This window comes from Cetorhinus maximus, chromosome 3 (genome assembly GCF_964194155.1).
Source record: "Cetorhinus maximus chromosome 3, sCetMax3.hap1.1, whole genome shotgun sequence".
In the NCBI taxonomy this organism is placed as follows: Eukaryota; Metazoa; Chordata; class Chondrichthyes; order Lamniformes; family Cetorhinidae; genus Cetorhinus; species Cetorhinus maximus.
In genome coordinates this window covers 141,799,077-141,816,074 of record NC_135881.1, presented here as the reverse complement: position 1 = coordinate 141,816,074, position 16,998 = coordinate 141,799,077, and the positions used below count along the sequence as shown (strand labels likewise).

Below are 16,998 nucleotides of genomic sequence, written 5' to 3'. Positions count from 1 at the left end.
TCAATATGGTCCAGCAGAACTGGCAATGGATGGCTAAGCCAATTGTACACCGGAAATGCTCAAATCTGCACCCCTTGGAGGAACAAAGGAGATAAATATACCAACAGATACCCCATTATGCTGTATCACAGTCTTGATCAAGGCAGAGATTTTCTAGAAAAGGCAACAGGAAGAACTACGAAGCCAGCATCACTAAAACAAAACAGTGATTAAATTGATATGAATTCATTTAAATCAAAGACTGACATCAAGCTATATGATCAGGCTGACAACTAAAGGCAAGGTAGGGAGCACAACACTAACAAATTCCTAGCTTAGTAATGGGCTTCTCCAAGGTTTAATTTCCAAACAAAAAAAAAATCAATACTGATAAAAAAACTTTAATTCTATCCACATAGCAGAACCGTATTCTGGACAAGTCAGCCAAGTGATATTTCCAAACTAGAAAACCAGGAGATAATGAATTAAGTTTTAGCACGATTATTTTTGGAAATAAGTGAAACTTGATTTTCAGCATAAGAAAAGAATGGGACTTAAGATACCTTACTTGTGTTAAATAAGGTTAGACGATCTACTACCAAGACTACAGTGCACTAATCTTTTCTATAAATATGAGAGCTAGTTTTCTCTCTTAAATTCACAAGAGAAATTTAAGATCAATTGGTACCCTTTGTTTCAAAAGATCAGCTTGCTCAGAACAAATCAAGTCTTACTGAGGGATATCACAAACAGCTTTAAACTAAACTTAGGCATCAAGTGTTTCCTATCATCAGTACCACCACAGCTGCATGTTAAACAAAACAGCAAACACACACAAAACCTTGAGTGAGTATCTTCTGAATCATTCATAGGTATAAAAGAATCTCCACACATATGTCCAAGTGAGTTAAAATAGTTTCCACTATTATTAATTTGCTGGAACGTAACCTGCTTTACACTGGCCTTTTCAACAGCCATGTCCCTAAATGAAAACTCTGGGAGCTCCTCAGACAAAAATTAACCATTTTTTCTTTAGCAAAACGGATTCTAATTAATGCCAGTACACTAAGCCAGAGGGCTGAGAACAGATCATGGTCAATAAAAGATCACTGCAACTCCTCCTACAACATATGAATAACGTTAAAAACCCTTGTCTTGAATTTGGAACATGGAGTAGCTGTGCTATGGTGAAAGGCAAAGAATGCAGGTGTTGTATTTTCTGGTGGAAAGGACCTTAGTCTTTCAAGTTTAGGGTTAGTTTGACTGATGGACTGATTAGACTGTGATTCCAAATAGTGTTGCCCAAATGGTACATGAACTTCTTTTCAAATGGTACTTTAAATGTGAACTGTGAAAATTACAAAGAACTGAAGACTTAAAAACTAACAACTAACAAAAATAAACTAACAAACAAACCAGGTCAGAACATTCGCCGGTGTGGAAGCTAGAATATATAATTTTTATTCATTAATTCTTGGAATGTGGGCGTCGCTCGCTAGGCCAGCATTTATTGCCCATCTCTAACTACCCTTGAGGAGGTGGTGGTGAGCTGCTTCCTTGAACCGCTGCTGTCCATGTGATGTAGATACACCCAGTGCTGTTAGGAAGGGAATTCCAGGATTTTGACCCATTGATAGTGAAGAAATGGTAATATAGTTCTAATTCAGGATGTCATGTGGCTTGCAGGGGAACTATGTTTGCAGCCTGTAACAGAAGATAAATAGGCCTAACCATTGAGCACAAATTTTCTTTAAAAGATTGTTTCACCATGGATTGATAGCAGTTGATGAGAAATTCCACATACACTGAAGAAAATACTTTTTATGCTGACAGAATTAAACATTAATAATACGTTCTGGCTTGAATTGAAGAATTTCACTGCCTAACCCGTCTCTTCTCTCCCTGTCCCACAATTGTCTGAGACATAGCAGTGGTGGTTGTATAGTGACATGAAAATCTTCCAGGAAAGAAAAACAAAGGATATTTACATGGTATATAGAATAGATTCAATTACTCACTGAAATGATGATTGCTTTGATTTGATGGAGAAGAAATCATCATCTTCATCCTTCCCACCACTGTCTGAAGGAACAAATTCAGCATCCCTTTCTTCCACACTTGGAGATTCAGATTTCATCTTCAAATCCTCATCATCATCTGCTTCCTCTTCAGAAAAATCAAATGTATACTTCGGCTTTTCAGCTAGGGTAACAAAGTTATATTTAAGTTACATTTATAATTTTATGTTACCTGGGCATTAGAAATTAATCATTTTTATGAACTGATGCAAGAACAAGAACGGAAAGAAAATCCATGAAAGTAATTTCAGTATGAAACATCCCTCCATCTGGAGGTTTTAAAAAGGTAAACTTGGAAAAGTTAAAAATTTAGTAGTCTCCGTTTCATGGAGTTCCATTACTTAAACCCCAGTAACATTTGAAGCTAGTCAAACAATACGTTAGCAAAATACAGCAAATTCTGGAAATCTGAAATATAAACAGAAAAAGGAATATTGCGCGGAACAGGTAGTATCTGTGGAGAGAGAAATTGTCAACATTTCAGGTTGTTAACCTTTTGTCAAAACTGGAAAAAGTTAAAGATGTGGCAGATATAAGTGCAGAAGCAGGGAAGTTGGGATGGTGGTGCGGGTGAGGCGGGTGGTAGTGGGGAAGAACAACACTGTCATATGTGAACGCATGGAAGTATGAGATGATTAAATTGCTGCATCTCCAGCCATTGCTAATTTGGCTGACTTAGATAAATTTGGATTAATCTCAAGGTCAACTTAATACATCCACTCTAGTAGAAGTTGCTGAAGCAAGATACTCAGTGTCAAAATCAAATTGAAGTGTGAGGGGGAACACAAAATCAGCTATCTCCATCAATGATGCAGAGGATAGGAGATACCTTGCTCATTTGGTTCTAGTTTATGCCAATGTATCACTGAAGCAAATTATATAAAATCTGGAATAAAAGTTAGGATCAGGGATGGTCTTCACAAACTGCCAAACTGTCGTTAAAAACCTGTCTGGTTCATTTATTTCCTTTGGAGATGGAAATCTGATGCCATGTATGACTTCATGTCCACAGCAATGTATTGACTCTTAACTGCCCTCTGAAATTGCCTAGCAAGCCAATCAGTTGTATCAAATCATTGCAAAAACATCTAATAGGAATAAAACCAGTAGGAATAAAATGGGACAGAGCACCCTGTTTGACTTAGGCATCAGAGATGACAAAGGCACAAGCAGTCCAGTTGAGCCTGTAAAGTCCTCCTCACTAACTTAAAAAATTCTGTCAAAATTGGGACAGCTATTCCACAGACAAGTCAAGCAACAGCCTGACATAATCCTAGAGTGGAGTGGGTCTAATTGGATAGGTCTTTGAAAGATTGGCAGAAAAGTACAATGGGCCAAATGTACTCCTTCTGTGCTGTATCATACTCTCAGAATCATACCTTTCAGCCAATGTACCCAGTCGCCTCCATCACCATCCCTGGTGATGTCCTGTCCCATCAGCAGGAGAGACCTACTAGGGTTGGTGGCACAGTAGTATACAGTCAGAGGGGAGTGGGACCCTGGAAGTTCTCATCATTGACTCCGAACCCCATCAAGCCAACAAGGGCAAGGAGACCTCCTGCTGATTACCACCTATTGCCCCCTCTCAGGTATAAATCTAGTCCATCTTATATGGCACTACTACCATAGGAAGTTAAACTACTTGTAGTTTGATAAGAATAGGATGATTATACAGCACAATAGGAAATATCCAATTTTAGAGTGATATAGAAAGTAATAAAATTAAAGTAAGCAATTGAAAATTGGGACTCAATTATATATTAGAAAGTCCTTCTATAGAAGTTTGAATTCAACAAATAAATACGAGATGTGAAGTTATATAGTAAAATATGTGCACGGCCTAACTAAAGCTTTCAAAGAGCTGGCACAACTACGATAGGATGAACGACCTCCTTCTCTGCTGCAAAGTTCTATGAAAATGTTTCGTTATGCAATGTGCGTAAATATGTAGAATATTTTTAAGGTAAATTTAGGTACCATTTACAAGGAAACTATTTCAAAGATTTTATATTTGTCAGTGTTATTTCCGTCATTGATTGAAATTTAAGTCTAAGAAATTTAAGAGGTCTGACATCTGGAAGGGATATTCTCAGGAATAACATTTCACCATAGAGGCATTAGTGAACAAGTGAAACAAACAATTGAGTTGTTCAAAGGTTACAATGATAAGTAGAATGGAGTGCAAGTAGCTGGAGTACAAGTAAAGGCTGAATGATGCACAATGCTGAAATCATTAAGGAAATTAGTTTACTGAGAGAATTTTATGCTGTTGCACACAATAGGCTAGTTGGATGAGGACCAAGTGCAAAAGAGGGAGTTTGGATAGTTAGGATAAAGACGTTGGTGAAGGAAAAGGTCTGGCAGAATGATTTTAATTATTTATAATTAATAAGGATGGAAAGGAGATTTAATCCTTCCTTCCTGTCTTTATCTTTCAGCTTTTCCCATGTTACATGGGGTTATCACAATGCCGGTTGACCACGCTTCATATCAGCCATCATTTTTTGATTTGGCGTTTGGCTTTACACTTTGATGCCCTTCCGGCTGCTAACCCTCCCCATTTATCCAGGCTAGGGACTGACGCATACACACAGGTTTGTGTATCAGTAGTTGGGTTCTTCAGTGGCCAACAAGTCCTGGAATGGGACTTGAACCCCAGGCCTTCTAGCTCAGAGGCAAAAGAGTTACCCACTGAGCCACTCCAGTTCCCCAGCAAGGGTTTTAATAATATGCAAATATTTTTGTAAAAATGACCAAAACATGAACTGGATTAAAATTTTAAAGAATTTAAAAGGAACAACGATGATAGAACGGATAAACAGAAACAATGGGAGTGAGGATTTTTAAAAAATAGTGTGCAAGCATGACTAAAAAAGAAATGCCAAAAGTAGTATATGGAAGTAATTCATATAGTTATTGTTAAAATGCAGGAGTGGAATTTAAAAATCAGAAAAAAAACGCTCGTCAAAAAGAACACACAAGTAGTTAACAGACACGAAAAAACTTTGGGCTTCAATGTTAATTTGAAGATGGCTTTTGAGTCGGTGACCCTTGTAGATGTAGTTGCATGGCAAAATTTGAAAGTTAACAGAGCGAGTCAGAATCTGCAATCTCAACTCAACCATAGCAATAAATTTTGACTTCCTTGCTCATATCCAAGCAGTACCAATAGCAAAAAAGTTAAGAGCAGAAGCCGTGTGGCTGGCAGTCATGAAAGTAGAGTTGCAAGACAAAGGAGGGCTATGGTAGGCAGAAGGTGATCAGTACATAGTGCAGAGACAAAGAGAAAGCAGACAGTTACGTAAAGAGGAACAGAGTTCATTTGAGGTGTAACCAGCTAAGCTCTCTATGAAAATGCTGGTTTTCTGTTTGGCAGTTAGAAGAAAAATAGAATTCCAGAAACTCTCACGGAGGTGATGTATAAGCGAGCTAAGAGGGACTGAATCTTGAAAAGCAGTGCAAACAGCTCAGGCATGCAAAAGAGCTGCAAGTTTGCATCAGAAGACCAGATTTTGAACTGGGTATTTTCAGTTAGTCAGTTGAAAAGGAACTTTGGAAAGCTGGGCCATCGAGACTGACGTGACCCGAATGAGAGAGGGTTCATAGCCCCTTGTCGGTTAACCATAACCAGGGACCTCAGGTAGAACACACCTGCCCGTAAATGGGACTGGAGGGCTGAATCAATCGAATTGGAAAGACTGTGAGATTGCGTGTGATGCCACATTTGTGCGGGAATGAAGGTGCTTGTGGTTGCTTAAGACTTATCTTTGTTGTATTGACTATTTAAAGTGAAATTTACCTTTATATTTGAAGTATCATTTGCCTGTTAATTCATGTTTAATTTATGTTGGTTCTAATTCATGTTAAGTAACAGCTACAAAAAGTGGAATCTTATTAGTAATTTCTTCGATTGGTGGTCATTCATGTAAATTTGGTTATTTTGGTTTCGGGTTCCCCACAGGGATCGTAACAAGCCACATGATACAATCTTACCTGCATTTTAAAAGGTCAATCTACAAATGAAAATTGAAGGGATTCAGAATGGATGGTGGAAATGGAACAAGGACAATAGCCAGGTTTAATGATGCCTCACTGTACTTTAAGCCCCACTTCATGTGACGTAATCTCCATCACATCACTCCACACACCCAGTCAACTTGCAGCAGTACACAGCTTTCACTTTCTATGCATCTTATCACCCCAATTTATCCATTCACCCATAACACTCAAAAATCCTTACTTGGCTAGGAATCGTGCAACGTGTAACCCATCTCCTGACTCCCCAAAGCCTGTCCACCATCTACAAGGCACAGTCAAGTGTGTGATTAGTCTATTGAGGGAAATCTTATCTAAGGCCTTTTGAAAAACCAGATAAATCACATCTATTGCTTTACCATTGTCTACTCTCTATGTTACACCCTCAAAAAATTCAATAAGCAAGATTTTCCCTTTTGAAATCCATACTGACTATTCATTAGTACATTTGTCATTTCTAGATGTTCTTCTATTCTCTTCTTTAGTAAGGATTCCATTATTTTTCTACCACCAGTGTTGAGCTGATTAGTCTATAATTCCCATGTTCTGTCCCTCTCCTTAAATACAGGAATTATATGAGTTACCTGTCAGTCCTGGATGTGCTCTCCACTTTCCTATGTGGTTGTGGAAATTTGGAACCTGAGAAACTACCAAGAAAGGAAACTGTATGCCTTTCATACCAGATGTTTTCAAAGGGTTCTAGACACACACTGGTGGAACATTATACCCAACGTTGAAGTAAGAAAACGCTTAGAAAAGCCTCCAGTTTCATTCATCATCAGCAAAAGATGGTTCAGCTGGCTTGGTCATGTCACCCGACTTTAGTCTCGAGGTTTGCCCTTCAAGTCATGCAATGAACTCCAACTGGATGTAGAAGAGGGCGAACCAAGATGAACTGGCGCCAGACTGTCAGTAGAGATCTCCAGCTGGTCAACAGGTGCTGGAACAACATGTGAACATTGGCTATGGACAGGAGACAAAGGAGTGCTTTGTCTGCCTCATGCGTCTCTAAACACGGACGCTTAAGTCTAAGTCAAGTCAGTCCATCCTCTGGCATTACACCTTTTTCTAAGGAATTATTAAATATGACTAGCAATGCCTCTGCTATCTCAGCCAAAACTGTTGTGGAACAATAGGCTCCCTTTAAAGAGGAAATGGTTCAAGTACAGGTGAAGCACATTGCCACAGAGAGTGCTGAGGAAGATAAGACAAACAAAGTCAGAGCTCTCTGGGTGACAAAAGAAACTGAGAATAAGAGAAACCAGAAAAGGGGTGCATTGACAGATATCAGGTGAATAACATAAGTGAGAACCAAGCTGAATATAGAATATTCAGAGGGGAAGTGAAAAAAGTAGGAGAAGCAAAGAAAAACTATGAGAAGAGGCTGGTAGCTAACATAAAACAGAATCCTATGTCTTCTGTATGCATATAAATAGTAAGAAGACCTTTATAAAATACTGGTTCGGCCTCAATTTTCCAGAGCTTAGGATCCAGGTAACGAAGACAATGGTGGAGTGATTATAATTGGGGCCATGAGCCCTGACAATATTCCGGCAATAATACTGAAGACTTGTGCTCCAAAACTTGCTGTGCCCCAAGCTAAGATGTTCCAGTATAGCTACAACACTGACATCTACCCAGTTATGTGGAAAATTGCACAGGTATGTCCTGTCCATAAAAAGCAGGACAAATCCAACCCAGCCAATTACCGTCCCATCAGTCTACTCTCAATCATCAGTAAAGTAATGACAGGGCTCATCAACAGTGCTATCAAGTGGCACTTGCTTAGCAGTAACCTGTTCACTGATGCCCAGTTTGGGTTCTGCCAGGGGACTCAGCTCTTGACCTCATTACAGCCTTGGTTTAAAAATGGACAAAAGAGCTCAACTCCCGAGGTGAGAGCGACTGTCCTTGACATCAAGGCAGCATTTGAACGAGTGTGGCATCAAGGAGCCCTAGCAAAACTGAAGTCAATGGGAATCAGAGGGAAAACTCTCTGCTGGTTGGAGTCATACCTGGCACAAAGGAAGATGGTTGTGGTTGCTGGATATCAGTCATCTCAGCTCCAGGACATCACTGCAGGAATTCCTCAGAGTAGTGTCCTTGGCCCGATCATCTTCAGCTGCCTTCCTTCCATCATAAGGTCAGAAGTGAAGATGTTCGCTGATGATTGCACAATGTTCAGGACCATTCGCGGCTCCTCGGATCCTGCAGCAGTCCATGTCCAAATGCAGAAAGACCTGGACAATATCCAGGCTTGGGCTGACAAGTGGAGAGTAACATTCACACCACACAAGTGTCAAGCAATGACCATCTCCAAAAGAGAGAATCTAACAATTGCCCATTGACGTTCAATGGCATTACCATCACTAAATCCCCCACTATCAACATCCTGGGGGTTACAATTGACCAGAAACCGAACTGGACTAGCCATATAAATACTGTGGCTACAAGAGCAGGTCAGACGCTAGGAATCCTACAACGAGTAACTCACCTCCTGACTCCCCAAAGCCTGTCCACCATCTACAAGGCACAAGTTAGAAGTGTGATGGAATACTCCTCACTTGCTGGATGAGTGCAGCTCCCACTACACTCAAGAAGCTTGACACCATCCAGGACAAAGCAGGCCGCTTGATTGGCACCACATCCGCAAACACTCACTCCCTCCATCACTGACACACAGAAGCAACAGTGTGTACCATCTACAAGATGCACTGCAGGAATTCACCAAGGCTCCTTAGACAACACCTTCCAAACCCATGACCACTACTATCTAGAAGGACAAGGGCAGCAGATGCATGGAAACACCAGCACCTAGAACTTCCCCTCCAAGTCACTCACCATCCTGAATTGGAAATATATCGCCATTCCTTCACTGTTGCTGGGTCAAAATACTGGAACTCCCTCCCTAACAGCACTGTGGGTGTACCTATGCCACATGGACTGCAGCAATTCAAGAAGGCAGCTCACCACCACCTTCTCAAGGGCAACTAGGGATGGGCAATAAATGCTAGCCTAACCAGCAAAGCCCACATCCAGTGAATGCATTTTTAAAAATGCTCATGAGACTGGAATTAGATGAGTGCAGATATCTTGGAGGGTTGTGGGACTGGAGGAGATTTGAGATTGGGAGGAGAGATGCCATGAAGGAATTTGAAACCAAAGATTAGGATTTTAAAATCAAGGCATTGCTTGATTGGGAGCCAATGTACGTAAACGGGCATCTGGAATGCATGCCTGAATGTGATGCAGGCAAGTTCAATCATAGCTTTCAAAGAAAATTGTACAATTATTTGATGAGAAAAATTTTGCAGGGCTGCAGGAAAGGTTGGTGAATTGGGGCCAGCTGAGTTATGTCCATTTCTGATTGGCGCACTTTAAAAAGGATATGAAAGCATTAAATCGAGAAATGCTTTACGAAAATTGATCCAGGGATGAGTAACACAACATTCAAGAAGATGGAGTTGTTCTCATTGGAGAAGAAAAAGTTGTGAGGAGATTTGATACAGGTATTCAAAAATAATGAGGGGTTTGGACATAGTAGATAGGGAGAAGCTGTCCCTACTTATGGATGGGTTGAAGACCAGAGGGCAGTGAGTTAAAGTGAATGGCAAAACAATGGTGACATGAAGATCTTGTATACGCAGCATGTGATTAAGATCTGGAATGCACTGCCTGGGTATGATGTAAGCAAGTTCAATTGTAGCTTTCAAAGAAAACTGTGTAATTGTCTGAAGAGAAGAAATTTGCAGGGCTACGGGAAAGGGTAATGGAGTGGGGCCAGTTTGCTGTTGCAGAGAGCTGGCGTGACACCAAGGGTCGAGTGGCCTCCTTCTGTGCTGTAATCATTTCATAATTCTATGATTTTATGATTCTATTCCAACGGACACCTGGCTGCTCTCCTACATTCTATCTTGAGGTCATCTAAAACTCTGCTGTCTGTGCCCTAACTTGCACGCAGTCCCATTCACTGTCACTCGTGCTGATTTTTTTTTCCATTCGCGGGTTGTGGGCTTTGCTGGCTGGGCCAGCATTTATTGCCCATCCCTAGCTTCCCTTGAGAAAGTGGTAGTGAGCTGCCTTCTTCAACTGCTATGGACCATGTGGTGTAGGTACACCCACAGTGCTGTTAGGAAGGGAGTTCCAGAATTTTGACCCAGCAACAATGAAGGAACGGCAATATATTTCCAAGTCAAGATGGCGAGTGACTTGGAGGGGAACTTCCAGGTGGTGGTGTTTCCATGTATCTGCTGCCCTTGTCCTTCTAGATAGAAGTGGTTGTGGGTTTGGAAGGTGCTGTCTAAGAAGCCTTGGTGAATTCCTGTAGTGCATCTTGTAGATGGTACACACTATGCGCCAGTGGTGGAGAGAGTGAATGTTTGTGAATGTGGTGCCAATCAAGCAGGTTGCTTTGTCCTGGATGGTGTCAAGCTTCTTGAGTGTTGTGGGAACTGCACTCATCCAGGCAAGTGGAGAGTATTTCATCACACTTCTGACTTATGTTTTGTGGATGGTGGACAAGCTTTGAGGAGTCAGGAGGTGAGTTACTCGTCATAGAATTCCTAGCCTCTGACCTGCTCTTGTAGCCACAGTGTTTATATGGCTAGTCCAGTTCAGTTTCTGGTCAATAGTAACCCCCAGGATGTTGATAGTGGGGGATTCAATGATGGCAATGCCATTCAACGTCAAGGGGCGATTGTTAGATTTTTGTTGGAGATGGTCATTGCCTGGCACTTGATGGTCATTGCCTGGCACTTGTGTGGCATGAATGTTACTTGCCACCCCAAGTCTGGATTTGTCCAGGTCTTTCTGCATTTGGACATGGACTGAAGTATCTGAGGAATCACGAATGGTGCTGAACACTGCAATCATCAGCAAACATCCCCACTTCTGATCTTATGATAGAAGAAAGGTCATTGATGAAGCAGCTGAAGATGGTTGGGCCAAGGACACTACCCTGAGGAACTCCTGTAGTGATGTCCTGCAGCTGAGATGACTGACGTCCAACAACCACAATCATCTTCCTTTGTGGTGGGTATGACTCCAGCCAGTGGAGAGTTTTCCCCGATTCTGATTGACTCCAGTTTTGCTACCTACATTGGCTTCCAATCAAGCAATGCCTTGATTTTAAAATTCTAATCTTTGGTTTGAAATTCCTCCATGGCATCTCCCCTCCCAATCTCAAATTTCCTCCAGTCCCACAATGCTCCATGATATTTGCACTTATCTAATTCCAGTCTCTTGAGCAACACTGATTTTAATCACTCCACCATTGAAGGCCCTGCCTTTGATTCCTGTACCCTAAGCTCTGGAATTCCCTGCTTAAACCTCTCTGTCTATTACTTTATTCTCCTTTAAGGTGCTCCTTAAAACCTACTTCTCTGATCAAGCTTTTGATCATCTGACCTAATATATCGTAAGTGGCTTGATGTTATATTTTGTCTTTGAACTGTCATGTGACGTGCCTTGGGATGTTTTATTACATTAAAGGTGCTACAGATATTGTTGTATGCATCCCCTCTCCTGACCCCTGCGTCCCTTTCTCTTAAACTTTAGGCACAGCTGTGGATCCCTAGCAGTATCCTTGCTGACAATAAGGCCATGTTTACTACTACACTGTCAGGTAGAGTATTATTTTTCTTTTATCACCACCAAACTCCAGCATGCAGACATCTATTTAGATCATTTAGTACAGCAATTCAACTCGGGGAAAAAACAGAAAATGCTGGAAATACTCAGCAACTCTGATGGTATCAGTATAGAGCCAAATAGAATTAACATATCAAGTTGATGACCTTCCATCAGAACTTGTTCAGTAAACAAAACCGTTGAATAACTTTTTTGTGCTTACTTAAAGGATGTTAATAATAAAAATGATAATTTACTGGAAATATATTGAACATCTCACAATGTCAGAAAAAGACAAACACAAGGAGGTTAAGGTTTCATGTAAGGATTCTGTGGGCAGTACTTTATGTCCTCCCCGCCATGGTGTGTTTGGAGGAGGCGAGAACATTTAATCGGGTAGGATGGCGGCGGGTGGGGATGCCACCACCTTTCCACCTCCATCCCGATTAAGTCTGTGACCAGAAGGCCTATGGACATTTTTCCCACCCCACTGCCAAATGAGGCTCTTAAGTGGGCAATGACTGCCCATTTAAAGACCTCATCCCACCACTGCTGGTATTCAACTAGCAGCAGGCAGAACCGGCGTAATATGGGGAGCACAACAAGCAAACCTGTGAGAGTTGCTTGTGATCTCCAGGGGTGATGGGTGTGGTGAGGTACTCAGTGCCTGATTCCCCCCCCCTCCACACCTTGCTGCCAGCTCTACCACAACCCCCTCCTCCGTGACTTATACCACATGAAACCCCTCCACCCATCCTGCATCACTTACCTCTGGTCTGGGTTGCTCTGTAATCTTGGGCCTCTGGTGGGTGCATTTGTCCAGTGGCACTACTGTGCAAAAGAGCTACTGGCCTCTGACTGGCTGGCAGTTCCCGCTGGGCAGGAATTCCGGCCCCCAGGATCGTAATCCCCACAGAAGACCCACCAATGACCTGTTAATTGGCTTGTAATTCGGCGGGCCTTCCACAAAGGAAGCAACATGGGTTTCTGGACATGGATGACCGAGATCCCTGTCACTTGAATAAAATTCCCCTATGCGTTTTGGTTTCTATCCAAAAAAGTAGCACATTTCCACTCCATGATGGACTGCTGTCTGTTTTCTGCAATGTTTATTTCAAGTTCAGTTTTTCTTTTTATTTCTATGGCAAGTCCATACAAGGAACGGGAACACATTTTGCACCCACCATCATCAAACGCGCCATCCATAGGGCAGAATATTCCGCTCGTCGGGCGGGCATGCGCCTGACCTGAACGAGCGTAAAATGACACGTGATGACGTCGGGCGAGCGTCCCAACATCATCGTGCACTTGCCCGATATTTTGGTCGGCAGGTTCGCGTGGGAGTTGGCAGCATGCTCGCCGATAATTAAGCAGCCTATTAAGGGTATTAAAGTCATAACTGGATCTTTTGCGAAACCTCATCCACGGGTGGGATGAGGTTTTGATCAGTGATTTTAAAAAAAATAAATATTTTTCAAACTAATTTCTAACATGTCCCTGCTCATGTGACAGAGTGACATGAGGGGACATGTTTTTAACATTCTTAAATTCTTTATTTTTTATATTAAAAATCTTCAACTCAGTGAGGCAGCTCTGTGCCTCAGGGAGTTTTTACTGCGCGCAGCCGCGCCAACTTCCGCACTCACCCTCCTAACCCCCCAACCCCGGCAGCACTGAATGCTGCAGTGCGCGATTCACACTGGCTGGCCGTTGATTGGCCAGCCAGCGTGAAATCGCAGTCAGGGCCCGATCATGGGCGGCGGTCTGTTTCACGGTCGCTCCCGCTCGCCCCCGCCGAGCCCGCCCAACGACTGGAAAATCCTGGCCATAGTGTGGGTCAGTTGCTGAGTGAAGCTACTTCTATAGTCTCATCAATGTACATTAACTTCAGCTTCTGAAGAATGCACCCCTACTGACTGGCTAATGTTTTGGATTGTAGGCCCGCTTCCATTAGGTACTGGGCTCAGGCTGCCAAGTTAAATTTTGCATTGGAATCTTTACATCCAGCAGAGAGAGAGACTAAGTCCTATATATATTAAGAAGTTGATGTTATTGATCACCTGCAGCTCTACGAGGTGTGATTTCTCTTGGAATAAATGTTAAGTCAGGTTCTTCTAGGTCATCATCCGACTTGGATTCTGAATCAGACCAGGGATTCTTCTTCTTTCCTTTCTTGACATTGGATTTGGAACCCTGTGGGGTTTTCCTTGCTCTGACACCTGTGAATCAAACACAGAAATTTATGCCATCAGGGATTGTATTTTGTAATCACATCCAATTATATATTTATGCATATTCTAGATGTACCTAATTTATCACGTTCAACTTAATTACCATAATTTTCATTCTTCTGTAATCCAGATTTATACAATAACATAAAATGAAGATATTTACACACGCTTTTCAGATGCCTTTGTATTTACACAAAATATCAGCGCAAGCTGTAATTGAAATCCTTTTATATTTTATCATAGACTAAACTGAATATTTTCAGTAGGAAACAGCCTGTGTAATTATTATCACACTACATTTTTTTGCAAGGTGGGCAAGGGTGGACAGTAATTTACTTTCCAATCCAAATCTTGTCCAAGTATAAATCAGATTTCACCTTTCACATAAAAATTCCTAACAATACATTTTTCAGACATAATAAAAGAGGTGCGCCAACAAACCCAAGCAAAACTTGACGACTGTACAAGATGACAACTTGAAGGGCAGTTGTGTGGCACATTAAATCTATATCAACCTACAATCATTTCTGTAAATGCATAAACAGTGACTCGGTGAGTCAGTATTCTAACTTAAGATTTTTTTTAAAAGCACTATTTTAATATAGGATGACAACATGAGGCAAAAACAGACATTCTCCTAATTTTAATCCATTTCATTACTGCAGTCAACCTTACATTCAATCTATAACTGCTTCGACATAATCCAGGAATTGGCTTGGTGTAACTATTGCAGGCTACATTTAAGTAAAATAAAAACAAAAACTGTTGGATATACAGGCAGCACCTGTGGAAACAAAGTTAACATTTTAGGTTGAAGACCTATCTTCAGAACTGGAAAGTTAGAGATACAACAGGTTTTAAGCAAGTGCAGAGGTCAGTATGGTGGGGAGGAAAGGAAAGAACAAAAAGGGAAGGTCTGTGATCAGGTGGAAGGCAAGAGAGATATGACAAAAGATATGAAGGTGCAAGAGATAAAAGAATGGAAGAATCCTTACAAGAAGTGAGGTTGGAGGAGACATAGTCAAGGTAGTCATGAGAGTCAGTCGGCTTATAGTGGACATTGGTCAATAATCTATCCCTAGAAATGGAGAGGCTAAAAGTAGGCTAGGAAGGAAAAGGAAGAGAAGGATGGAAATTAGTAGGCAAGTTGATGAATTTTCTAGTTCAGGGCGAGAGCAGAAAACATCACCGATAGTTGTTAATGTACTGGGAAGAAGAATTTAGCGAGGGGACCTGACTAGGACTGAAACAAAAGCCAGGACTTTCCATGCCTGCCGGCAACGGGCGTATTCAATGGCGTGAGCGGATAATATGGCGCGATCGCGGCGGCGTGAAAGCTGCGATCATTCACTTAGTCTGCCAATGGCAGGCCGCGTTCTCTGCCATCGGACGTCGGGAACCTCATTGTAATACATCAGCATATCCTTATTAGGCCTGCCCGCTGGAATCGTTCCCCCCTCCCCCGCCTTGCTGGATCGTCCACCGACGGCAAGAAAACACACCAACGTGTTTCTCAACATATAAGTGACATGCGCTTGGCCGGCTGCACTTCGCTCGGGACTTCAAGGTTCGTTTGCCTACCTTGCTTCAGTCAGCACTCGCAGTCATCAGCACCAGGCTTCACAGACAGCACCACATCACTTTTAGGAGGGCTCACAGCAGGTTTCTACCTACCAGATCAGCCATATGTAGGTGGATTTTCAATGGTTGCAGGGCTAGGGCTTGCTTGGTGAAGCAGGAGAAGTGGCCTCAGGCAAGGGAAGAGGCTGCAGGACAAGGGCTTTACTGGGGAAGAAGGGTAACCCAGGGTGTGTGTGGGGACACAAGTTGATCTGTGCAAGTGGCGTCAAGATGGTGAGGGTTGAGGAGGCAGTCTCCAGAGGAAATGAGGCCAGATGGATATGTGAGGATATATGTGTGAGAATGGGCGGTGATGTCCCTTGAGCTGTCAGTGAGTGCGATGTCAGTGAATGAGTGACGGGCTTGAGCGTGTGAGCTTAGAGTGATGAGATGGTTGCCATACCCTGGCTGCACAGATGAGATCATTCATCCTCTATCTGCATGGATGGCCAACCTCTTCTGTGCAGAATTGGCACTGATCACCACTTCCACTGCCTCCCAAGCCTGGTTGGTCACGCCGCTGCCTATCCTGCAGCAAGAGTGGGGGCAGAGGACATCACAGCGGGCCTCCACGGTGTCCAAAAGGCATTCCAGTGATGCAGTCTTTCTGCCTTTCATGGACATCTTCCCTGCAGTAGTCATGGGCTGGAAGCACTGAGATGTGTATGGGCAGCTGGACTTTTAAGTATGGCGCCCAGCTTGATGAAGTGGCGAGGTGATGGCATGGTGGGCGAATGAGAGCCCGCCCACCATCAAAACAGCATGCTTCCCGGGAATGTATAACTAATGCGGCGGATTTGGGATGATACAGTGTGAAAACCTGCCATTGCGGCCGACGGGTAAAATGTCGTTTTACCCACCCACTACAGCACTTAGTGCAAATCTGGGACGATTCCACTCAAAGAAAGTTTTGCACACCTTAAAAAAGGCGGGCATACCTAGGACTCTTCTGGGTTCCCATAAATACAGCTTTTATTTAGAGCAAGTGAGTGGATTCAAAGAAGTTGTCACTAATGTGAGTACAAGTTTAGCCAGGCCGAGGTGGTTGGTAGTGAATGGGGACTGGTTGGGTCTTCATTTCAAGAAGTGGCGGAGGGCCCTCAGGCTGTACTGGTCGGGTTGGAGATACAGAGGAATTCAACGTCTATGTAAAGGAGAATATTAGGGCCAGGAAACTGGAAACTGTCAGTGTCAGAAGGCAGCAGAAGGATTACAGAAGTACGTAGGAAGAGACTGGTCAAGGGGCTTTTTCCTTCAACTGAGGATTCCCCTCTACCACATCCATCCCATTTCCCACACTTCTGCTTTCACCCCTTCCCATCTATCCCAGGACCTCAATAAGGTTTCCCTTTGTCCTTATCTTCAACTCCACCAGTCTCCACATTCAACAGATCATTCCCTGCCATTTCTGTTAACATCAGCGTAAT

General features: G+C 42.6%; 1 protein-coding gene across 2 annotated transcripts in view; it reads right to left on the bottom strand.

Moving 5' to 3' along the window:
• LOC144678944 (DNA topoisomerase 2-beta-like) overlaps positions 1-16,998 on the bottom strand; it is a 245,225-nt gene that overhangs the window by 51,961 nt on the left and 176,266 nt on the right. For both annotated transcript variants that reach the window (XM_078539057.1, XM_078539056.1), the window contains 2 exons: positions 13,781-13,939; positions 1,998-2,181 (listed from right to left, as the gene is read on the bottom strand). In XM_078539057.1, coding sequence (XP_078395183.1) covers positions 1,998-2,181; positions 13,781-13,939 — 343 coding nt within the window. The remainder of the gene's footprint in view (positions 1-1,997; positions 2,182-13,780; positions 13,940-16,998) is intronic.